At 49.3% G+C, this 24,302-nt stretch overlaps 1 protein-coding gene across 2 annotated transcripts in view; it reads left to right on the forward strand.

The window, feature by feature from the left end:
- PIK3R3 (phosphoinositide-3-kinase regulatory subunit 3) overlaps positions 1-24,302 on the forward strand; it is an 83,535-nt gene that overhangs the window by 34,263 nt on the left and 24,970 nt on the right. Inside the window, exon 1 of one of the 2 annotated variants that reach the window (XM_064455174.1) lies at positions 13,659-14,544. The exons of the other annotated variant lie outside the window; for it this stretch is intronic. Within the exon in view, the coding sequence (XP_064311244.1) occupies positions 14,439-14,544 (106 nt within the window). The 5' untranslated portion in view covers positions 13,659-14,438. Of the gene's footprint in view, positions 1-13,658; positions 14,545-24,302 lie in introns of those variants that run through there. 2 annotated transcript variants of the gene reach the window in all.

Below are 24,302 nucleotides of genomic sequence, written 5' to 3' on the forward strand. Positions count from 1 at the left end.
CCACAGCCACAGGTGCCCCAGGGATGAGCCGGCTGCCATCCAGTGACACCCAGCCCAGCATGGTCTCTGCGTGCCTTTGCTGAGCCACTCAAATGGTTTCTGCCACAGTTGGAGCTTTCCCTGCCTTTCCTCTGCCCGCACAGCCAGCTACCCCAGTGCCACCACGCTGGAACCAGTGTGCAGGGCTCGGGGGTCCCCTGGGCACGGCAGCAGCTGTAGCCACTCCATCTGAGGTTAATGTTTTCACAGCATTGCCATCAAGTGTTACGCTGGGGAGCAGAAAGCACTTGGCGAGATAAAATCCCCCTCACAGGTTTCCAAACTTGGCGCTGGGACCTGTACCAGGCTGAGGGCACCAGGCTGCAGCTGACAGCAGTGGGGAGGCTGGCCACAACAGCCCAGGCTGTGGTGGGAGCCGCAGATGCACCAGTGGGGGAGAACATCGGGCCCCACAGGGTCCCAGCCCCACCAAGAGGTTTTCTGCCCTTCAGGATGTGTCTTGGGGAAAATGGCTGCAGGAACTGTGTGCGTAGGGCTGGGGTGGCAGGCAGGGGTCCCCTCCGGTGGTGTGCTCTAGCTTCCTGCATGTCAGCTTCCAGAAATCACCTGAAATCCTACATCAAAGGTGTCCCTAGTACTTTGAAGGCATCTAGGCAGGTTTCATGGCCACCTCCTGTTTGCTCCTGTGGTGAGTGAGCTCTACAAATGCTGCCAGGTGCATGAAGACACTGCAACTAGCTCTGTGCTGGGAAGGGGGTTATTGTGGGAGAATAAGCAAGCATGATTTGGTCACCAAAGCTTTTGGGTGATGAAGATACATTCTCTTGGGACTGTTGCCTTCCTAGTTGAAGTGCAGAGCTCCTGCCTCTGCTGCACTTCATTAGCTGATGCTTGGCACAGGGCTGAGCAGTGATGTCCATGGGCAGCAGTGGTCCCTCCGGTCTGAACCCATGCAGAGTCTCTGAATACCAGAAACTCCAGCTGTGCTCTGCCATCCCCACCAGCCACTGGCTCCGCCGAAACCTCCTCGCAGGGGAAATAACATCCTGAATTTCCCCTTGGAAACCGACAGTGCTGCATGCTGGGGTAGTGGGAGGGGAAAGGGGGGGGGCGTTGCTGGACCACAGGTCAGAAAAGTCAGGCAGGCTTCCTTCTTCACTGGCAGCCCCGAATTCATGGTGACTTAGCCCTGGTGTGAGCTGAAAATTAGCCATCCCTAATGATGAGTTCCATGGCCATGCCAGAGCATCCCATCCCTGCAGCACCATCCCGCCTCCCAGCTCCTCCTCCCATGCATTCAGCCCCAGATGAGTGGGTCCCACGGGGTCAGGCACGCAGACGTGGGGGTCCTCCAACTGGGGTCAAACAGTTGTATTTTGAGGCTATGAGGTGGCAAGTGGGTGTGTGCGATCAGGCTGCAAAGAGTAGGACCTGGCTGTGGAGAGAAGCAGGTTTGCAGGCAGGAGGGGGTTATCCCATGCCAAGATGTGGGACCCCCCCCACATGCACACCCTGCTCCCCTGCCCAGCCCTGGCAGGCCTGTTGCCTGTGGGTGCAGCTCCATAGGATCCAGAGCGGGATGGGGACCCCAGAAATGAAGAGAATGGGCCCAGCCAGGGCTTTCCAGCCAGCACAGAGGCAGGGAAGCAGGATCCAGTGTGTGTGCAATGTGTGTGTATATGTGTGTGTTACACACACCCAGGAGCCCACCCCTCCCTTTCACCACTTGTATTCCTCACCCACTTGTATTCCTCACCCACTTGTATTCCTCACCTTCCCTAACAAGCAGCCCACCAAACTTCAACTCCTGCACCCAAACAAACAGCAGCAACCTCTGGGAAATGCTTTTCCCGCAGGCTGGGGGCCAGGGCAGGCCGGCAGGGCTGCAGAGCCCCCCCGCTTCTCTCCTCCAGCCTGCCAGGCAGGGGGCCAGCTTGGCTCCTGCGGCCCTTTCTGCAGGCAGGGCTGGTATGTTCACCACAAGCTATAGATGGCCCAGCTGCTGCTTACAGTAAATCTGAGTAAGTTGTTTTGGGCAGAGCATTTGAAGTCCCGCAGGCAGCAAACCGGCTGTATCCTACCGGCACAGTCATCTGCCACAGGCGTCTCCTGTTTCCAGCGCGCCCCTTGGCTTTCCCAGCACTGACCCGCCGTGTGTCAGCCTCTGTCATCGGCACGAAGCCACTTTCCCAGGACTTCCCCTCCTTCCTAGCCGCAGCTGATGTCTCAGGGAGAGGATCTGCATCTGCTGTCACCCCCTCTTGGTTCGGGTCTGGGTGTGCAGGAAAGCCGGTGAGGAAGGATGCTGGGGCACTCAGTGCTTGCCAGCACGGTCCCACAAACCGCTGCCCAGCCACCATCTTGCTCCTTCTTTCTCCCATTGCTGCCCTCCAGCCATCGGCTGCAATCTCCAGCAGAGGGACTGGGGGATATTTTCTGCTTTCTTGGGTGAATGGGAAATCTTTGCCCCTGCGGCGGCCAGCAGATGAACCTGAAGTGCCACTCAAGCATTTCTTTAAGGGCTTATGTGGGCTTTACATGGTGAAGATGCTTGCTCCAGCCCTCTTCATGGATGGGCGACTCCAAGCATTGGGAAAAGGCAAGATTTGGCTTAACCAGAATTGTTTCTCTGAGCCCTCAGGATCACGTTTTGCATTTTTCTCTCCCTTACCCATAAGGATTTTCTTCCTACCCACTTGTTAAGTGAAAACCACTGAGGGTCTCATATCACTGGTCACTGTGAGGCTTGGGGCTGCAAGGACTGTCCCACACCTCACTTCACAGTTGCACCCCGAGTCCAGAGAAAGGTGAGGTACATGCTAGCAAGAGATTCAGCCCCGTCTGTTGAATGACCAAGAAGCACAAAGTAAACTGGGTACTAAGTTGCCAAAGGACAGATCACCTTCCAGATGCTGAGCCCTGCCACACCGGACCCAGAGGCCTGGCGGCATTGCCCCAGAGCAGCTCTGCCAGCCCCATGGTGTCTTCTGCACTTGGGCCAACCCTTCCCAGCACAGGAAAGGATGCATGGCAGACACAGGAAAGGGATTTTCCAGTGTGGGAGCTTGCTTCTAGTCTGGTTTTCCAGAAGCAGGCTACAAGCTTGTGAATTGGAGGTATTTTTCAAGTAAGTTCCTGCAGTGGAAGTGATCAAATAATTGTTTATACACCCATCTGGCCCAACTGCTCATGCTCACAGAGCAGAAACTTGCTGTCAAGGCTGCTGGGATGTGGTGCCCCTGTGATGCTATGGCATGTTTTTAAGAGGAAGATGTTGAGGTCGGAGGTGCCTTTCGAAGGCAGAGCCATGCTGTGGTCCAGGCATGCTGCCGGCCAGTTGCTGGGCCAGGGTTGTACCTGGCAGCAGGCTTTCCCCTGTTCCACTTCCCAAGAGGGTGCTCCCGGCATCTTCTGCACCCCTTGTCCTCTCCTTCCCCCTCCTACCAGTTTGCAACTCCAACAGCCCATCTCTCTCCCCACCTCCCTGTGCTCCCCATGCTCAAGCAGACAACCAGAACAACTCTGCTGCTCCAAGTGAGGATGAAGGACACACATCCCCATGAGAAAGTCAGACTCTCCCAGCCGTAGTCTCCTCCAGCCCCCAAAGTGGTGGTGACATAAACGTTTCTATTCAGACCAGCCATTTTTTCAGACATTTGTAACCCCCTCTAATGTGTTATTTTTTCTCTCTCCTTTGGGGTTGGAATTGTTCTGGCTTTGTGCAAAAACCAACTCTGAAGAGCTCAGAGAGTGCAAACCTCCTATTATACTTTTGAAAAATAATATTAATCTTCCCTCTCCTTTTATGAAGAGCTCTCTCTGCAACGGCTCAGGACTGGAGGTAGGCATTTGATGTGGAAATAGCCCTTGCTCAAAGAGCCCTTTTGATGTTTGATTTTCACAGGGTCAACTCCAAACCAACCATAGGGGGCACCGGGTGCTGGCAGGGTTGAGCCCCAAAAGGTGCCTAGGAAGGATGTGGGGTGAACGGGAGGTGCTGCCAGACCCTTATCCTGCCTGCCTGCCATTTCTCTAAGCAACAGGCAGGTGTTTCCAGGTTTTCAGAGACAATAAAACCAGAACGATTTTCATTCATGAAAACTGCCCTTAGCCTGATTCAGGTCCAAGACCTCAGGCAGGTGCCCAGCCTGCAGTGACCCTGAGTGATGGATGCAGCTCTTGGCCATCCGTGCTACCTTCCCCCTGACAGCCAAGCTCTGCGGTCCCACAAACATGGCTGTGCTGGCCCTCCCGTTGCCTTCTGCACCAGCCGTGCCCCAGTCCCTGCCACTGCCCACAGCAGTGGCTTTGGCTAGGAGACACTCACGCTTCCTAAGAGCAGGCCTCTACCCCTTTGCCCAGGGCATGAGCGACATGGCATCTCCCCATCAACTGCAGAGGGGAGTGCAAGAAGCAGAATTTGGCCTCAGCTGCAGGACTGCAACAACAAAAGGAAGGAGAGGACACACTGGCTGATCCCCTCGCCCGCTGGGCTCCCCAAAATGCCTGTGCTGAAACCCACGCACTGCAGGGAGCCAGGGCGGTGGGTTTGTGCCGTGAGGATGAGGATGATGTGCGTGAGCTTGGTATGTGCAGAGCTAGGGGCAGGATAACCGGAGCGCCGCAGATCCGGACAGCATCTGCAGGTGACAGCATCGCCATCCTTGCTGCAGGGGCACAGGGGTTGGTGGGTGGATATTTGCTTTGGGACTGAGCCAGCATCTTGGGCTGCCTCTGGTGGCTGGGAGGCTGGTCACCCATTTGCTTCTTCCAGTCTGACATTGCTCCTGGCTCCTTGTTCAGTGGTTTTAGTATCCACCTCTTTTAGTTTGCCCTCTGTAGTGCAGCAGCAAGCTTTTCTCTCCTTCCCCTGCCTCTCCTCTTCCTACTGTTTTCTCTCATTTAATTCCTCAAAGCACTTTTAAGGGGACATTCATCTGGGAGGTATCGCCTAAAACAAAGTTGTATTGTGTACATTTAGTCAAAGCAAGATAAGGGCTTCCAAACAGTGAGGAGGTAAAGGTGGCTTCTTCAGGTGCTGACAGGTCTCACAGAGCACGCAGTGTTTGGGATGCGTTAACCCACTGGCCGGGATTTGCATAGGTACAATACCCCTCTTCACTTTCTGGCAGCTTCTTTGCCTGGAAACTATCGTATTAAACCTTAGACCAGCCTGTTGGCCTGGTAATCAGTATCGCACTATTTACTTTGTCTCTCCCTTTTTTCTTTTTGGAGACAATACCCATTTTATGCCTTGTCAGAAGCATTGCCCAGCAGTGCAAGTGCTCACCCTTCAGGGTGCCCCACTCCTCCTGGAAGCTGCAGGCACCCAGCTCTCTGGCGGCTGCCGGCATTGCCTATGCTCTGCAAAGAGCTCACATCCAGCACATGTTCATGGCACCGAGAAACAAAAGTTTTTGCACTTTGGTGTCTACCAGCCTATGTGTTGTGAGAGAGACCTAGCTGCCTTTTTACCCAAAAGCTTTGTCCTCAGTAAAATCTGAAGATGTCGCAAGTTTTGTTTGATCATCAAGGAACAGAAGAACTGCTGGACATCTGGAAATCCTGGACGCAAGCACCATGCCAGCACAGCTCAGCCCTAAAGCACGTGCTTAGCAAGACCAATGCTCCTGGGAGGCAGGGGACCAGCCACACATGTGCTGCGCATTCCCTCTGTGCACGGGCAGTAAAGCTGATGCCTTCCAAATGCTCTGGATTTGTTGCACACTTAGAGGACATCTGTGCTGTGCAGGCACTGATGGGCTCAGGCTTCCAGCAAATGGCTGGAGGATTTACCTGGTGACTGATCTGCCAGCATGTGCACACCAACAGCCACGCCACTGCAGCCAGGACTTAGTGAATCTGTGAAATTTTGGGGTTTGATGGTGATAAAGTCCCATCTGGTGGTGCAAAGCATTGTGGTGGTTTGCAGGGATGAGGGAAGTGCTTTCCTCCCTGTTTCTAGAGGATGCCTGGGACTCCACAAGGCAAGCGTGTCAGCAGAGACAGAGTTGTCAGTGCCCTGAAGTCCTACCAGTCCTCCAGGAAATTAACATTCTTCTTTGGGAACCCAGCACTATTCAACCACATTCCTCCTTCAGTTCTGGAAATCTCAGCAGGGGAAGAACCTTAATGCAAAAGACAGCAAAAAAGGGGCTTAAAGAAGCTGACCTGCAAGTTGCCTTTGCTCAAGCCCTCCCTGCCCATCAGCTTGGCTGGGCAAGGAAGGCACCGCGTTCATGTGCTGGTTTTTAAATTATTACCCTACCCTGCGCTGTTTGTTTTATTTCCCCGCTTAGCGTTCAGAGGCTGTTCTTCTTGCGCTTATTTACTGTAAAGCAAAGAAAGCCAGGGAAAATGATCTCCAAAGCAAATAGAGCCATGTTTCCATTTGGGAAAACTTAGAGGGAAAGCGCGTGTAGCTAAGCAACAATGCATGATGGTAAATGGGTCATTTTCCAAGGCATGAATTGCATGTGGATAACTGCAAGGAAAACAACCCCAGCCAACACACTGCTGATGTTTGAATTCTTGGCCTAAGCGATTAATAAGAAATGAGATGACTTTTCAATACCCCTGAGAACTCCCTGGGTTGTTATGGGGTTTTTTCTCCCGCTTTCGATCTCCACCCAAAACCTTGGGTGGGAGTCTCCATTAGTGCGGCTGGGCAGAGCTCCTGAGTATGGATGCGTTGCAGCAAGGTTCCCTGGACCCGAAGAGTGATGGTTCAGCTCCACCACATCCCAGGGAAGGGGACGGGGACAAGGGAGTCCCATGGCAGGACTGGGGACTCAGCCATGAGAAACTTCCTTCTGCTACGGGCCAGAGTGAAGCAAGCATTCACTCATGCATTAGCACTGAACCTTGATCTCAGCCTCCCCCCAGCAGTACCTAGGGATGGCTTTGCTCACTTATCCTCCCTGGGAAAAAGATAATCTCCGCTGCAAGAAAAGGGGAGTGTTTTCTCTACCATGGGTAATACGTTATGGATGTATGAGGGTACTAGTACTGGGATAACACTAGCTATGGGATCATAAAATTTTTCAGAAGGCCAGGAAGGGAAGAGTTTGCTGGAAGATAAATAGGTGAGGTCATGTTTGGTTGTGGTCATAACGTCCGTGTCACGTAGATGCTGTGTCACGGGTGACAGTGCCTGGCTCTGCCATGGGTGAAGGGTTAGGGAAACCTTCAGCTTTGCATCCCAGGGCAGGAGAACTATTGTGCTGGAGGGTTTATTCATCATAATAACAAATCTACAGAGTTCAAGATTTGCATTTGCAGAAGTGACCAATCATCTGGGCTTTTCCAGAATTCCGCCTACCGGGAATGGTGCCACCTTCAAACTCATACTGGCAATTCAGCCTGAAGGTCACTAAGTGGGATGGGAGCAGAGCAGGGATGAGACCTCACTTTTCCTAGATGTGCCATTGATTTCCTCTTCCTGCTGCTTGCGTTGCTGGCTGTGATCAAAACATGCGCTGCCATGTTTATTAAAAAGAAAAGAGTTATTGCAGGAAGGTATCGGGATTATTTCTTTCCTCCATGAAAAAAGTTATACAGTTCCTTTTAAAATCAGACCTGAGGAATTTACAGAGTGGTTATTGTACATTCCTTGGAGAAAAAAAAATCTGAGCAAGTAGTTCCAGTGCATTAAAGCAATGAATAGAGGAAGTGAAAAATATTTTAAATTCCTATACAGTGTTACATTTCAAAAATGTCCTGGTTTAGGACATTAGAATTGGGGGGGGTGCGGCTTTTTTCTCTCTCTTTCTCCCCCTCTAATTTCTCTGAACTTGTTACAAGTCTCCTTCCATTTTGCTCACCATTTCCAAGCGACTAAATAGAGAGGCCTGGAACGATGACAGAGATGCGAAGTGCACAAAGGGACTGGAGTGTGGTCCGATAATTCTGTAATTGGAGCTGCTCGAGGCAAAATTTTTTTCAAGCCAGTGTAAATGGGGATCGCTGAAACCCTTAACAATCGGTCTGTCAGGCAGCTTTTTTAATGGATTGCTCTGTTTAACTCTCTCTGTTTGTCACTGGCAAGATGACAAGAGAAATTAGCGTACTGGAAAATATAAGGTAACTGGCAGCTCCCCAGCCTGGTTCCACGGCCCCGCAGACCCCAGGGTGCCACAGTGCTGGACCCCGGCTCACCAGCTGCCCTGCCACCTCCATGGAGGAGGAGGAGAGGGGGATCTTGCAACCTCCTGCCTTTCCTAGGGGTAGGAAGACCTGCAGAAATACCCTGTGGCTCTGGGACTGACATAGTGACGAGAGTGGGGGAGAAGGGGGGGGTCTCCTCATGGCTGCAGGGTCCCTGAATTGCCGTGCACAGCTGGCTGCAGGCTGGGATCGGGTTGGGGAGAGCACCTAAGCGTCCTCCTAAGGCCATGTCCCAAACCTTTCATCGTCTGCAAACAGGCTTTGTCTTCTGCTTTCACACCATGGATGCTTCTTTTATTTTTTTTAAGTGCTGTGGGTTAATGTCAGTCTTCTGGGGGCGTTGGGTGCAGGGTGGGAGCACTTGCTGTTAGATCATTAGAGAAGATGCTTCCAGTGTGAGTGTGCATGAGCACACGTGAGTGCGTGCAAGTGTGCGCCGCTTTGGAGATGCTCCGACACCTCCATTGTTCGGAGCCAGCCTCTGAAATTTGGCAGCGCTGATGCCCTGAGGCTAGAGATGTACCTTTCACTTTTCCCATGAAATTCCATTCTGGTTTGGCTGAGTTATAAAAAAAAAAAAAAAAAGTTTGAAAATCACCATTTCCCTTCTGCTGCCTGCATTCCTCAGGAAAACTTTGGCAGCCTGTCAAAACAATAACTGAACGTGAACTTTCTAAAGAGCTGGCCCGGTGCTGTCTGCCAAAGCAGCAATTCAGCACAGCTCAGCGCGGCGTGTCCTTTCCCTCACCCGCCTGTGCCCACTCCATCACACACCCGTCCTTGGGCACCCTTTGGCACAGACGTGTCCACCCCAGACACCAGTGGGCAGAGCACGGGGTTGGCATACACTGTCTGGCTGCAAAAGCCACACGCACCACCTCTCCCTTCGCAGGAGAGCGGCTTTCCGCTTCCAGCCCCAACCGTTACTCCTGCAGTTTTTGGGGCAGAAACGTCTGGAGCAGTGAGGAAAGGCCAGTCCAAGCCTTGCTGAGGATTACCTTAGGTCCAGCTGCAATAACCTACGTTGTAGACATTTATTTAAAAGAGCTTTTTTTTTTAATGTTATTTCCTATGTTAAAAGAATGTTGTTTACCATGTGAAGCCAAGTGCTTTTAAGTTAGGAAATGCCTAATGTATGATTCCTCGCAAGCTCAACTCTGTGTGCATGCATTGTGCTACGTGAGCCCCTATTTCAACCCCTTTCCTTCATGGACATGGGAGGGAAGAGGGCATGGGCTGCTCCAACAGCTGTAAATAAGACACTTCCTAACATTGAAGTGTTTCATTTGAATGTTTTTGCAGACCGCATATTATTCTTTAATACAGGTTTTTAACGCAATGTGTAATTTTCAAACCAGAGCACCCGACTTGGGCACACTTGCCAGAGCTTTTCCTCACCACAGAAATGCGGCCACATCTGGGGTGGAGTGAGGCAACTGTTTTACAGCCTGTTAGGACATAAAATGACTCCAAAGCACAGAAGAGGCAGTGCAGTCCAGGTTAAAAGCACCCACTAGATTTCACATGAAGGTGCAGGAGGATACAGGGAGGGAAACTCCTGCTACTTCACCCTCGCAGGGTTAATACTCCTAATCTGGTGGCAAACGCTTTGTGGTCCTGGGATACTTGCGGGGCTCAGACTGTACAATTCAAGGGAAAGATGGTGCTTGCACTATCCCCTCTGGTGCCAGCACGACGCTGGTTCAGGAAGACAGGATGAACCTCTGCCTTTCCCACCACCTCTTCTCTTACCAGCAAGCCCCAGAGGAGGAGTTTAGCTTGCACTGAGCCATGCCAAGACCCCAGAGGCAGCGTCTGAGCCAAAGCAGACTAACTTTCCTGCCTTCCCTTGTCTTCTCAGCACCAGGAGGTGAGAAACAGGCAGGAATAATCCTTTAACTAAACCAGACCGCCGCAACTGGTCATTCTCGTGCTGTTACTTGCAAGATGTGGCTGCCCCTGTGGGAAGCTGGCCACCAGTTATGGCAGATACACCACAGGTCCCAGCGCCTGAGCAGCGCAAGGCTAGTATTTTCATGTAGCATTTACTGTCAGCCAAGGAGTCGTCCCTTCTGACGCAAATGCAGCTCTACCTTCTACAAGCTCCCCTCCAGCAGGCCCTGAGCTTGTGCTAATGGTGAAGCTAATATTTGGATCTCAGGAGTGGCCAGCAGTCTCCAGCCTGACCCAAAAATCTCTCATCATTTTAGTGCGTGTGGCTGGCAGCACTGTGGATTCAGCCCCCTTCCCTCCTCCACCCCTCCAACTATAAAAGTCTGTTGTGGCCTACATTCAGCTGTCGGATATCACATTATCATGGCTCGGCAAAGAGGAAACCAAGCAGTTTGGCACAAATGGCTTTTCTATGTTCAGCCTGTTCCAGCACGGGTCCGTTCGGCTCCTCCTGAAGCACATGGAAGCGCTCAAAACTTCAATATTTAATCTTGCCTTGAAATGCAAATTGCCAGATCCAAGGAAATGAAAGCAAGCAAATGCATGACCATCGACGCAGGGATGTTGGGGAGGCAGCAGATGCGGTGCTTGCTTCTTGCCTTTCAGCCTTAGCGTGGGGCACCAGGACCCCTTCTCAAGCACTGTGCCCCCCCTGCTCAAGCATTGTCGTTATCATCATTATTTTATTTCAGTGTTTGAATGTAGTTTTTCCCAACTTGGGGTGATCTAGTGCTCAGTCAGACTTTGAGCATCCCTGAGCGCTCAGCATGCTCCCGGTTTTGTTTCTGTTCTCCGAGGGCACTGCTGTGATGCTGGATGCTCAGACTTTGTGCCCGTGGAGCTGAGGCGCACAGGCAGAGAGGATTTTGCAGTGCGTAATGCAGCACATGTGCCTCCCTCTCCCCGCCCCAGCACGCACATACACACGGCCGCTCACCCCTACTGTGAGACAGGCAGTGTGGTAGGAAAGGGAGCGCCCCATGCATGCGTGTCGGGAGCCAAGTAATCCTGGGTATATCATAAGCACAGTTTTGAGAAATAAAAACACATTAATATTCTGTTCTCTCAAGGCATTATCCTACTGTTTACCATTACACACAATCCTTTGCCTTAAATTGCATCTTTGATTAAAGCAGCAATGAGAGAAACCAGTGCTAATAACAAAATGTATTCTGCTTCAAATCACTAAAGTGAAAACATCAATAAGCTGTAACCATCAGTGCCGCCATGAAAATGAAAGCAACCACCATGGGAAACAGCAAGGATGAAATCCACTTTGCCAGCATAAAAGCCAAGTAATTAGGTCTTATGTGGGTGGAACTTACAATGAGGTCCAGGAAGGGGGAAAATGAATTTCAACTCGAGCCTGCCTCCTCCTTCCCCCCACCGCCAGAGCTGCTAATCCAAGTTTGGGGGCTGCGGTAGGGACAGCAGCCCCATTTCTCAGCTCCGCAGAGTCTGCAAACGGGCAACCAGACCTCCAGCTGTGCCCACCGCCCAGCGCTTGTAGGGCTGCTCTGCAACCCTGTCCCGCACACTGTCGGCGGGCAGCTGATGGTTTGTACCAGGTACCAACCTAAACTTCACTAGGGGAGAGGGGTGTGCTTCCAAGGAGGGCATTTCACTTTGAGCGAGCTTGAGCTGATACATGGTATCAACCCAAGAAATTTAATTTAAAAATTAGAAAAAGGAATCATATCTGGTTATCATGGATTAATCAGAGTTTGTGGATGGGAATATAAAATTAATTTATCTACAGTGAGTTGTTTGATTCAAAGCCCTGTGCTCCTCTGCAGCTGTCTGTCCCTCAAGGAGCTCTATTACTGGAGCAGCACTGCTCTCAATTGCTTGCCGTGGAAGTTGTGATTCATCAGCAAACTTCAGATCCTCTGTGCCCAGCTCTTCCCACATACTCTTACGTTGGGTATAGTCTTTCAGTTCTTCAATGTTGCAGACACCCTCCGGTTCACCTAAGCCAGGAATATGTTTTCAGGAGCTGTCTACCTAGTGCTAGAGCAGAAGAAATTATTCATAACTTACTCTTCCGTGCTTTAAAGTGCAAATAAAGCGGACAACTTTGGTGCTTGGTTTTCTAACACTCCCTGACATCTCCACAGCAGATCAAGGTGCTTGTCTGTGCTTATGCCTGCGACATTGGTTGGAAGCCTCCAGAAAGGGCTTTTCCTTAATTTCTCAACAGCTGTCATTTTGCCTTTCTTTAAGGACGCTTCACTGTGCTAAGACCAAGGCTGGCTGCTGAGCTGGCTGCATTTCTGCCTCCTGCCAGTGCCTGTGGGCTCAGGGTCTGGCCATCGGGATGTGGCTGGCAGGCAGGCTGAGGTTCAGTTTTGGGTGTGTTTGCATCTCAGATTTATCCCAAAGCTTGCAAGAGGAAACCATCTGCTTTGGTGCTTCCCCCCCCCCCGGTTAGGTCGCTAGAGAGAGCTTTGGGTTTCCCCGGGGCTCACACTCCATTTAGCGGATGGTTATGATGCCCTCTGAAACGCGCAGGTTATTAATTGGAATACAGCGCTGGCAGCCGCCTGGGACCTGCAGAAGTAAGGAGAGCCCATGTACCTGGCGGCAGCAGCAGGGCAGGTAGCTGGGACGTGGTGCGGGGGGTGGTCGGCCAACCCAGGCCCCAGCCAGGGACGGGGACAGCGGCTCTACCTGCAAAGGACCCTCCCCTGCTGGGCCTGGGCCGAGACCCTCTCCCACACACCCCATGCCCAACGGGGGGGGCGGCCCAGGCTGGAGCGCAGCAGGTAGGCCCGGCGCTGCGGGGCGCCGGCCGGGGGGTGGGTGCAGCCTGCCGTCGGTATGGGCAGACGGCGTACCCCCACCGGTGGCGTGGTGGCGTTGGGGCCGGCGGCACCGGGGGGGAGGGGGGGGTCGCAGGGCTCGGTCAAGCCGGGGTGCGGGACCCGGGGCTCCCCGCGCGCCCCCTCAGCCCCGTCCCCCCTTTTCCCCCGTCAGCGCTCTCCTTTCTTTGTCCCGCTTAGTAACTGGGGCTCCCAGCCAATCGCCATCGAGCCGGCCGGCTTCGCCGCCAGCTCATTGGGTGAGCTGCCCGGAGCCCTCGGCCAATCGCGGCGCTCGCTGCTCCCTCAGACAAAGACAGCAGCTCTGGCAACTGGGCTCGGCTCCCCCCGCCCCCCGCGCGTGCTCCGCGGCAGCAGCCCCTTGGCGACAGGCCAGCCTAGGGACCTACCACCTTCCCTTCTCTCCTCTGATGGGGGGCGTCGCTAGGAAAAGGCGGCGAGAGGGGCGGCCGAAGTGGCGAAAAGGAGCCAGGGAAAAGCTAGAAAAGCGGTGAAAATGGATTTTTGTTTTGTGCCAAACTTTCTTACTGGGCACGTTTTGCGGCGTGAAAAGAGACGGTTCCCCCTTTCTGCTTTTTTTTTTTGCCCACCCCCTCCTTTGACCCGTTGAAGCGCCCGCTCGCATGGACACCCCCCCCCGTCCGCCTCGAAGGGGTTAAAAAGCCGGGGCGAAGCCCCGCCCCGGTGCCCCTCCCGCGCGGCGCCGGGGGGCGTGGTCTCCTCGGCAAGAGGCGGTTGGCGACGGTTGGGCCCCTCAGAGCCTCTTAAAATGAAACCGAGCGGGGCCGGCGTCGCCGCAGAGAGCCCGGGGCCGCGACCCGCCGCAGCCGCCCGGGGCTGGACGGGGCTGCTAGCTGGGCACGGCGGGCGACGCCGCCGCGGGCTGTCTGACCGGCGCTGAGGCGAGCCCGGCCCGGCGCTGAGCCCGGCCCAGCCGGCGGGGACCGCGGGCCGAGCGGCCCCCGCCGCCCCCCGCTCCCCTCGGGCTCCGCGCCCGCCCCGCGCCCGCCGTTATTGTTGCCCGCCGCCCCCTCCTTTCTCCTCCTCCGCCGGCGGAAAGAACTCATCCAGAGACCGAAATCTCCCCTTTTTATCCGCTTCTTCCCACCCCATTCCCCGCTTTTGTGTGTGGGTTTTGTTTCCCTTTCAGCCTGGTGTTTTAAAAATACTCCGGAAATGGCGATTTTTAGAGAGAATTCAGGAAAGTGGCTTTTCTGTGGAAAGGTGTCTTTTTAAACAAAAAGAAGCACTCTATATATATTATATATATAACTACCTATTTTAGTCCCTGCAGGGCAGCTGCTGAGGTGGCTTGTTTAGTGGGGGTTTTTTAAGTTTAATTGTGCGATTTTTATTTTTTTATTGCTAGAAGTGTTGTTTTAGAAGGGGGTGGATTCTTCTCGGCTTCCCCCCCACCCCCTTTTCCCTCCCCCCCGCCATTAAAAGCCGAGAACGCCAATCTCTTATTTATAAACCTGCCGGGACTTGACCGCCGCGATGTACAACACGGTGTGGGATATGGACCGCGATGACACGGACTGGAGGGAAGTGATGATGCCCTATTCCACTGAGCTGATATTTTACATTGAAATGGACCCTCCAGGTAGGGAGCCGAAGCCTGGTGCCTGCCTGCGCCCCGCTCGCAGCGGGTCGGGGCCGCCTTTCATTCCTGCCTTCTCTCCCCTGTCCGTCCTCCCTCCTTCCTTGCAGACTTTTCCCGTTTGAAAAAGGAGGGGGAATCTGCAGAGGGGGAGGGGGTCGAAAAAGAAATATCTGTAGTTAAAGTTTGATGCCTGCATAAACTTTTTAGGGACTTGAAGCTGCTGTCTGCTGGGCAAAAATCTTTTAATACTGGTTTGGGTGGTGGTTTTTTTTTTGGGGGGGGTGTAGGATAACTGCGATTTATGGTACCTTTTGGGAGGTGGAAGGAGGCAGGAGGAGGAGAGCTGCTCGCAGCCCCTCTCCCGAGTCTCCTTTTTTTAAGCCTTTATTGAAAACCGTATATTTCAGCTGTATTCACTTCTAGAGGAGCATTTTTATTAGCCTCTTCACCTGTGTTCCTTTATGTGACTCTAATGCTTTGATGGTAGTGATTTACCTACTTCCATTCAGTTCCAGTTTAATTGCTTGTACAGTTTCTGAGACCTTTTTTCTTGCCAGCTCTCCTCCAGCGCTGACAGATGAGGTGTGTGGTGTCCCTTCGTTTTGGTGCTGGGGGGACAGTACTTGGGAACAGGCTGGAATACGTCCCTGGAGGCACTGTTACTTTGATAACGCTTAATAACATTGTTCAAAAGGGTTTGATGCCATTTTTTTTTTTCCCCACGGATTTCCAGTGCTGAAAATGAAGAAATGCATTGTCCCTTGTTTGCCTCAAGTTTTTAGATGGGACCGAAAGTTTCTTTTGTGTCTGAAGAGTGAGGGAAGGCTTACAAGAAGAAGAGGTTGAGTCTTTGGTAATGAAGTAAGCATAAATGGGCACTGGTGAAACCATATCTATACCTGTAAGAGTCTCACAGGCTGAGGGCAGTAAGATAATTGAAGGGCCTTTATGTTCTCAGGTCTCTGATCTGTACAGCTAGAAGGTACAGTAAAATATCTATCAAAAATCTTAGCCTGTGGAGAAATTGATGGCGAATAAGTGCTTCTGAGTGATATCTTCTGTGTGGCATGTACTGTTAGACTTTCAAAATGCACTTTTCATTCTGTGCTTGAATGGTGGCATGTATCTCCAAGTGTGCTTTAGTCTCTTTGTTTCAGTGTGGTGAGCTCTTTTTTTTTCTTCTTAGGTATGTGGTACTTTAATTAAAAGAGGAGGTGATCAACCTGAGATTTTTGGATCTCAAGGACCTGTACTCACTTCCTCTGGTAACTCTGATGCTTTAAAAACTGACCAGATCTCTCAGAAGCACAACACTGGCTGCTACTCGTTAAATTCTTGCATAGCTGGCACCACCTATTTTTAGATGTTACTCCTTAAAGCGCAAAGTTCAGTCAAATCTGTTTGCTTCTGTGAATTCAGAGGGTATCTTTCTTGTAAATGCTTTTGATTTATACTATTCATGAGATTAGTATTTGTATTTGCTTGCATCAAGTGAATGATAACCTGAGTTCCATTGTAGGTGACTTAAAACAATTGGTGTGGCGTTTTTTATTAAAAAATATAAAGCCCTTTGAATGGTTTAGTGCAAGGAGGCTGCTAAAAGGGGCTGGCCTAACTGAACTGGTCAAAAAAACAACTTTCCAGTAGTTCTGCAGGAATTTGGCCGTGCAGCCTTATGCAGTTTACATCAAGAAGCAGCGATTCTGTCATTAATGATGCCAAAATTTCCATCATGGAAGCCCTGTTGTCAGGGATCAAGGCTCTGCACGGTCCAAACACCAGTTAGCAAAAGGGCTTAATGATACATGCTGATCCCTGAAGTGTTCAGTAACTTTATCTTTCATTTTTTTCAAACTGGAAAAGTCAGGGCTGGAAATGATGCATGGGATGATCCCCATGTGTATGTCCTGATTTCATGGATCTACAACTCTTAAATTGTAGGGGGAGGGAGAGTGTGGCGGAGGTGGTCTGCTTTTTCCTCGTCCAGAGGTAGGGTGGGAAAGCGTTTTCTTGTTTGGGATGATAGGTCATCCCTAAGGGGAGTGTGGAGGAATTTATTTGGAAGACTTAAACACTCGGCATGCCGCAGGATAAAGTCACTGCATTTGCACCCGGTAACAACCGCAACTCCATGTGGCCAGCTTCCAACAAAAATTTGTGAAGGTTTTCAGTATAGCATTCCCCTGCGTGGTGGCTGGAGTTCCTGCGCAGCTGAATGGTGGCAATATGTTTTCTCAGCGGTGCACAAACTAACAATATGCAGCCAGTGTCCCCGCTGCCAAAGGAGGCAGCACGGTCTTTTGTTCACAGAACTTGCGTGAAGAGATCCCTGGTTGGTCTTTGTGCTGTAGGACTGGGCATCTACTGATACTGGGAGCCAAGTGTCTAAACCATGCATGACTGCTCATCATTACATTTTAGTGCATCTAAACTTCAGGCAGAAGACAAAAGCAAGGTGAACATAATGTGCAGTGTCACCTGTAACCTCTAAGTCAAGGGTGGGGATACTGTTTCTTGTTAAGGGCCAGCAGACCTTTAATTTATCTTGGCAGGCTGTCTTAATACACACCTTAGTGTTGCCCAATAATAATGCAGAAATAAAAAGCTGTGATGGCAGGCAGCCTGCAGTGCAGCCGTAGCTTCTGTCAGGCCTCGGTGCACCTGCACCACCTTATCAGTGTGCTCACGTTTTCTGTCTGGGGTTGTAGGTGTAAATGGGTGCTCAGGGCAGGTCCTGAAGCCTCTCTGCTAGAAGGCTTGCTCAAAAGTTCAAAAATAATAAATAATAAACTCCTCTCAAACAGTTTTTTCCAACTCTAGCAGAGGCATAGTCAGGCAACAAGGGATTGCTAGCTTTCTGCTAGCTTTTAATCCATCCTAATCTTAGGAGTGGGATGGTTTTCCTAAACAGAGCAGTGGAACTAGGGATTCAGTTCTGCCACCCTTGCAAAGTGTGCCTTAGAGCAGTACAGCTAACGCAGGAGCAACAGCGGTGACAACCAGCAGGATGACTCCTGTTACCTAAGTTTTTCTGTTTGTGAACTGAGAAGTACTTGTGGGTGATGTGATGGTTGGAGGCTGTCTTCGGCACAGCAATCACAGAGTTTTCAATTCTTGGGGAAGTAAGGAGGGAGGTCAGCAGAACTGCTGCTTGGGCTTCTGGAGAGCAGATCGTGGCCTGTTTAGGAGCCTGGTTGACAGACCCTTGGGAGGCAGTCCTGAAGGGCAAAGGAGTCCAGGAAGGCTGGACATTCTTCAAGAAGTAAAGCTTAAAGGCACAGGAGCAGGCTGGGGCAAGCTGCTGGGGAAGAAGAATGGCCTGGCTGAACAGAGGGCTTTGACTGGAAATCAGGGAAAAAAAGGAGAGTTTGACCTTTGGAAAAAGGGCCAGGCAACTCAAGAGGACTACAAGGATGTTGTGAAGTTATGCAGGGAGAAAATTAAAAGGGCCAAAGCCCAACTAGAACTTAATCTGGCTACTGCTGTAAAAGGCAATAAATAAATGTTTCTATAAATACATTAGCAACAAAAGGAGGGCTAAGGAGAATCTCCATCGTTTATTGGGTGTGGGGAGAAACATAGTGACAAAGGATGCGGAAAAGGCTGGGGTGCTTAATGTGTTCTTTGCCTCAGTCTTTAATCATAAGACCAGTTGTTTTCTGGGTACTTAGCCCCCTGAGCTGGAAGATGGGTATGGGGAGCAGAATGAAGCCCCATAATCCAAGGGGAAATGGTTAGTGACCTGCTATTCCACTTAGATACTCACCAGCCTATGGGGCTGGATGGGATCCATCCAAGGGTACTGAGGGAGCTGGCGAAAGGGCTCACCAAGCCACTCTCCATCAGTTATCAGCAATCCTGGCTAACCAGGGAGGTCCCAGATGACTGGAGCATAGCAAATGTAGATGGGCATCCCAAGAAGGGCCAGAAGGAGCGTCTGGGGAACTACAGGCCTGTCAGCGTGACCTCGGTACTGAGGAAGGTTATGGAGCGGTTCATCTTGAGGGCCATCACATGGCACATACAGGACAACCAGGTGATTGGGCCCAGTCAGCATGGGCTTAAGAAAGGCAGGTCTTGCTTGACTAACCTGATGTCCTTCTATGACAAGGTGACCCACTTAGTGGATGAGGGAAGGCTGTGGATGTTACCTGCCTAGACTTTGGTAAACCCCTTGACACAATTTCCCACAGTGTTCTCCTTGGTGAAACTGGCTGCTCATGGCTTGGACAGGTGAAAAACTGGCTAGATGACTGGGCCCAAAATGTTGTGCTGAATGGAGCTAAGTCCAGTGGGTGGCTGGTCACAAGTGGTGTTCCCTGGGGCTTAGTGTTGGGCCCAGTTCTGATTAATATTTTTATCAATGATCTGGATGAGGGGATCAAGTGCACCCTCAGTAAGGTTGCAGACAACACCAAATTCGGTGGGAGCGTTGATCTGCTAGAGAGTAGGAAGGCTTTGCAGAGGGATCTGGACAGGCTGCATCAATGGGCCAAGGCCAGTTGTATAAGGTTTAACAAGTCCAAGTGTGGGGTCCCACACTTTGGTCACAACAGCCCCATGCAATGCTACAGGCTTGGGGAAGAGTGGCTGGAAAGCTGCCCGGTGGAGAAAGACCTGGAGGTGCCAGTCGACAGCCGGCTGAACATGAGCCAGCAGTGTGCCCAGGTGGCCAAGAGGGCCAACGGGATCCTGGCTTGTATCAGCAATACTGTGGCCAGTAGGAGTAGGGAGGTGATCGTGCCCCTGTACTCAGCACTGGTGAGGCTGCACCTTGAATATTGTGTTTAGTTTTGGTCCCCTCAGTACAAGAAGGACATTGAGGTGCTGGAGTGTGTCCAGAGAAGGGCAACAAAGCTGGTCAAAGGTCTGGAGGACATGTCTTATGAGGAGAGGCTGAGGGAATTGGGGTGGTTTAGCCTGGAGAAAATGAGGTTCAGGGGAGACCTTATTGTTCTCTACAACTACCTGAAAGGAGGTTGTAGCAAGGTGGATGTTGGTCTCTTCTTCCAAGTAACAAGTGATAGGATGAGAGGAAATGGCCTCAAGTTGTGCCGGGGAGGTTTAGATTGGATATGAGGAAAAATTTCTTCACTGAAAGGGTGGGTGAGCATAGGAACAGGCTGCCCAGGGAAGTGACTGAGTCACCATCCCTGGAGGTACTTCAAAGATGTGTAGATGTGGTGCTTGGGGACATGGTTTAGTAGTAGACTTGGCAGTGCTAGGTTAATGGTTGGACTTGATCTTAAAAGTCTTTTCCAGCCTATATAATTCTAAGATTCTATAATGCTTTTTCCTTCTACTGGCATGGCTTTTGGCATAATAAAATGTATTGCTGGCATAAGGTAGGATCTATATGTGGCAAATAATACTAGGTGCATCTGAAAAACTTTCAGTGTCTAAAGACAAAACTGGAACCATCAGTTGCATATAGCTAACCTAGTTGCTTCTACATGTTCTCTTTAAGATTAATGGGAATATTATGGCCATAGCACCATCATATGCTGGTTCTGGCATTAGGAAACTGGTTGTCGGGTTCACTTGCATGTTTGTTCTTGCTGTTTGAAAAGACAGGGAAATAGGTTACTCGACTGAATTCTGTTCAGGTCTGCAAAAAGTTGCTACTGCCATTAAGTTAAGTTTTTGAATGGAGGATGTTGAATTGACTGCAAAAGTTACCAGAGTACCTAAAGCATAACTACCTCTACCTCGCTTCTAATAAGTAGGACTAAGTAATGTCTTTTCCTCTGTTGTTCTGGGATATATTATCAGTTGTGTTGATGATAAAATGTGTAATCACTGAATACATTTTGTCACAGTTGGATGAAAATCAGTAAGAGTGTTCCGCTGGGATTTCAGACACAGATGTCAGCAAAGATATTTGGCTCAACTACAAATTAGAGGTTAGTTTCATTTGTGTGGGTTATGAAGAAAACTGCAAGTTTAAAGTAGGCTTACTGATGCAGAATGGGCTCTGTCTATTTATGAGCAGATACTAGAACAAGTGTTTGTCCTAAAGCTATATGAAAGCTACCTTTTTGAAGCCTGTTAGGCCCAAACATGACCAACCATGTTTATACCTTGATCAAACCATCTTTTTCAATAATATTACTCTTCCTTGTGTCATGTGCTGAGACAGGCTATAACAATGCTCTTGTTACAAAACATTTAAAGGGGGGGGGGGGGGGGGCAGCGCAGGGCAGCAATAATCTATAGGCTACCTAGTTCAGTCTACTTTGCAAAAGCAGCACTGCCATTGTATGAATGAGACAAGTATTCAAAGGGAAAAAGTGTATTTATTCATTATAGTTTCTATTTTCTTCTCATACATAATTTGACAACCCTTGTTTTAGGGGAGTGATACTATAATTGTAATTTGGAAAACATAGGGTTCTGATCTCAAGGGCAGTGTTTACTCGGGTACCAGTCCTGCTATATCATTATCAATGTTATAGTGGAAACTGAATGTGGTTTCTCAAATGGGGTTTGTGGTATGCAGTAACCAGATGTAGGTGAACACTGCATGTCTATGCCTGACTAGTTTTCCAGTGGGAGAACAGATGCAAATTTTAATAGCATTGTCAGTGTTGTCCTTCAGCTTTTCTGAGCTGACTCCAGAAGCTTATCAAAGAAAAGTTGTGCTCTTATACGCTTTAGGAAAAAAAAGTAGTTCTACTAGTGCATGTAATCAAGAGCGCAGCACTGTAGCAACTGTCTTCGTTGGGCATTTAAGTCTTGCTGAAAGTCATGTTTCCAAAAAAGCAGATGCTGGGGGATGAGAGTTTCCTTATTACCGAAGAGGAGTTTGCACAGACTGGGGTAGAGCAGGGAATAAATAATGCTCAGTCACTTGTGTTCTGGAAGTATCCTGGGAAATGGTTTGAACTGGAGTCTGAATTCCTATGAGGATAGTGATGCGAAATGTCTGTATTCTGTTCTTGTTACACTTAAATTTCTCTACTGGCCTTTTCATTTAATGACTGCTGTAACAATTTTTTATTTTGTATTGCATTTTCAGGCTTGCTTTTGCATTCCTTACAAAAGCTTTTCATTTTGATGGCTCTAACTGTTAAAGAATATCACTCATCAGCTTTCAATTAAGTACATGAACACAAAAAATAGCATCATTAATATAAAGTGAAATGATGTTTTGCTTTAGATGGGAGAGCCTCCTTTAAAAGGCTGACATTTTTGTTTATCAGTAAGCTTTCAGATGATGTAGAAATAGTTGGGGAGGAAAAGCTTCCTGGAGGGAGTTGTTCTGTAAAGCTGTAGGTTTATGCAAACTAAAACATGTGAGAATGTTCTGAGAAGAAACCAAGCTCCTCATCGCATGCTTGAAAGCAAAACCTGCAGCAAATTATATTTCTGTGATTGTTGTTCTGAACAGTTTTTTGTACTCCATGATGCCTGCACCTGATGGGAGTTAATCACTGTGTTGCTTCCTTATACCTCACCTGTAAAAGACAACTCTTCTTGGAGTTTCCTTTGGGAAATATTTTCCCAAGCAGCAGAGTTGACTTCTGTCTTTGCCATTGCCTGCGTGATATCTTATTCCAGAATGAAGCTATTCAGACTTATCTTTGCTCTACAGCTTGGGAAAAGAGAGGCATAGCTGGTCATACACATCTGCGCCCAGTACTAAAAGCAGCTGGGTGCCTTACATCATTGTGTGTTGGTTATTTAGTGAGTCACTTTTTGGGCAGAGAACTAGAGAACACTGGAAACAGCAGCATGAAGAATACTTTTATCGGCATTCCCTGTATGTTTTAAAGCTTAGGCTTTATTATTATCAAAAAGATTATTAACTGTGTTGAAACAGGTTGCTGTAAAACTTTGGCCTCATTAAAGCAACAGGTGTGTTCTAGCTGGATTTTTGGAAACTAATTTTTGTAAAGTACGTTGCTGAGTAATGCTTAAAGAACAGTCTCTGCTCATGTAAAAAATGCCCTTATGGAAATGAGTCAGATTTTCTTCTGCTGCTTTTTATCTCATTTCTTCTGTCAGGTTAAAATCTGCACAATAGCTATGTAAGCAAGTATTTGCTTCTCCGCATAATCTAAACTACAGCATATGAGCTGGTGCTAGGTCCCCAAACAATGTGAGTGGATCTCACCTTTTTAGAAATTTTCATTGTCCTTCATCTTTGCTGTGGCCTCCATTCAATAGACAAAGATTTTGCAACGTTTCAGTGAATATATTCTAGTACCTTAAGTACTTCTATTTCTTTTCAAGAAAAGTGGCTATATACAGGGAGTTTTATAAGAATTCATACAGTTCAAAGGAAGCAAAGTGCAAGTGGTGCCTGTTGTAGCCCTTTCCAAAAAGGACCCCAACTGCCCTGCTGGACACCAGCCAGCTGCCTGGTGAGTCCTAATGCCGAAACACAATGTGCTCTGAAGCTTTCCTGCGGCTGAACAGGATCCAGGTTCTTCTCTGGCATTGAGTCCGGCAGCACACTCGAGATTGCTACCTTCCATCCAGTGCTCTTTGAAAAAGGAGATGAAATACTTCAACTGCTTCAACCTGTGACTGCTTCTAACGTTCACCCACACTCTCTGCCAGTTTTTGTGAACTGGAAAAATGTTATTTTAATGATAGTTCATAGGAATGTTTATTCTAAAATCAGATATCACTGAAGCTGACACATGGTTATTTAGGAGAGGCTTGAAAAAGGTCATGTTTCTCAGCACAAAAATTTGTGGGCTTCGACAAATAAAAAAGAATATAATCAATCCCTATCCCCTTCATCTTCCTTGTTCTTTCACTACAGAATAACTTGGGTTTTGGTTTGGTGTCACTTTGGGACTCTTGTACTTCTGGTCAGTGTTCTCCTTCCAAAGATAAACCTTCCGTTTCCTTCTGTTAGCTACTATTTACTCTCTGTTACTTTCCTCCTCTTTCCCATGAAAGAAAAAAAATCCACAGGAGCCATTTTTTAGAGTTTTTATCTTCTGTAGCCTTATCCTAAATTTCAGCCTCTGTAGTCTCTAAAATCTGATGCTGCACATATGTTTGCTTTTGGAGGAACTCTTTCCTTCCTCAAATCTCCCCTCCCCTCAAAACCCAGAAACCAGAGCTGCTGCAAGAGAGCTAGAGGAAAAACTGCTGTAATGAGGGAACACATCCCACTGTTCAGGTATCTTTTGAGTGTGGGCAGTAGGGCTTACACTCCAAAACCTGCCCCAGGAAAATGTTTGAGGTGAGATGGATAATGTTTTTGCCAATATTGGGTAGTAAGTTCTGCTGTCTGTTACAACCTGAATTTGTATGTTACAATTAAATTTCCCAGGCTGTCAGTACTCATGCTGCACTGCCCTGTATTGTCATCTTGGGGACATCATAGGAATCTAGATTGTTGGCCCTCTGAGGAACTACTCCCAAGTGTCAAAGTATTTGGTGTTTGTGGCACCTTTAGTCTGATTGATCTCCTGCCTCCAGAAGTAGTCTCTTGAAGGATGCAAGGAAGCTTGAATCAAGGAGATGAATGTTTAAGATCCTTTCCATTTCAAAGGGTACAGTACAGTCTTACAGATAAGTTTTGGGACAGTGAAAGAAATCAGACTGCTGCTGTGAAATGGGTTTCATTAAAATATTTTGACTATCACAGTGTACTTGAGTGAGGAGATTGAATCCATTTATTTTGTTACACCTTGAGATGTCAGTATGAGGAATGGCAGTGCAGTCTGAGCCTGGCTAGACTGCTCCATGCCTGCTCTGAATCTCAGCTTCTGCTGAGGGCACTGCATAGGATTGCA

The sequence above is a fragment of the Phalacrocorax carbo genome, chromosome 6 (assembly GCF_963921805.1).
Source record: "Phalacrocorax carbo chromosome 6, bPhaCar2.1, whole genome shotgun sequence".
NCBI lineage: Eukaryota > Metazoa > Chordata > Aves > Suliformes > Phalacrocoracidae > Phalacrocorax > Phalacrocorax carbo.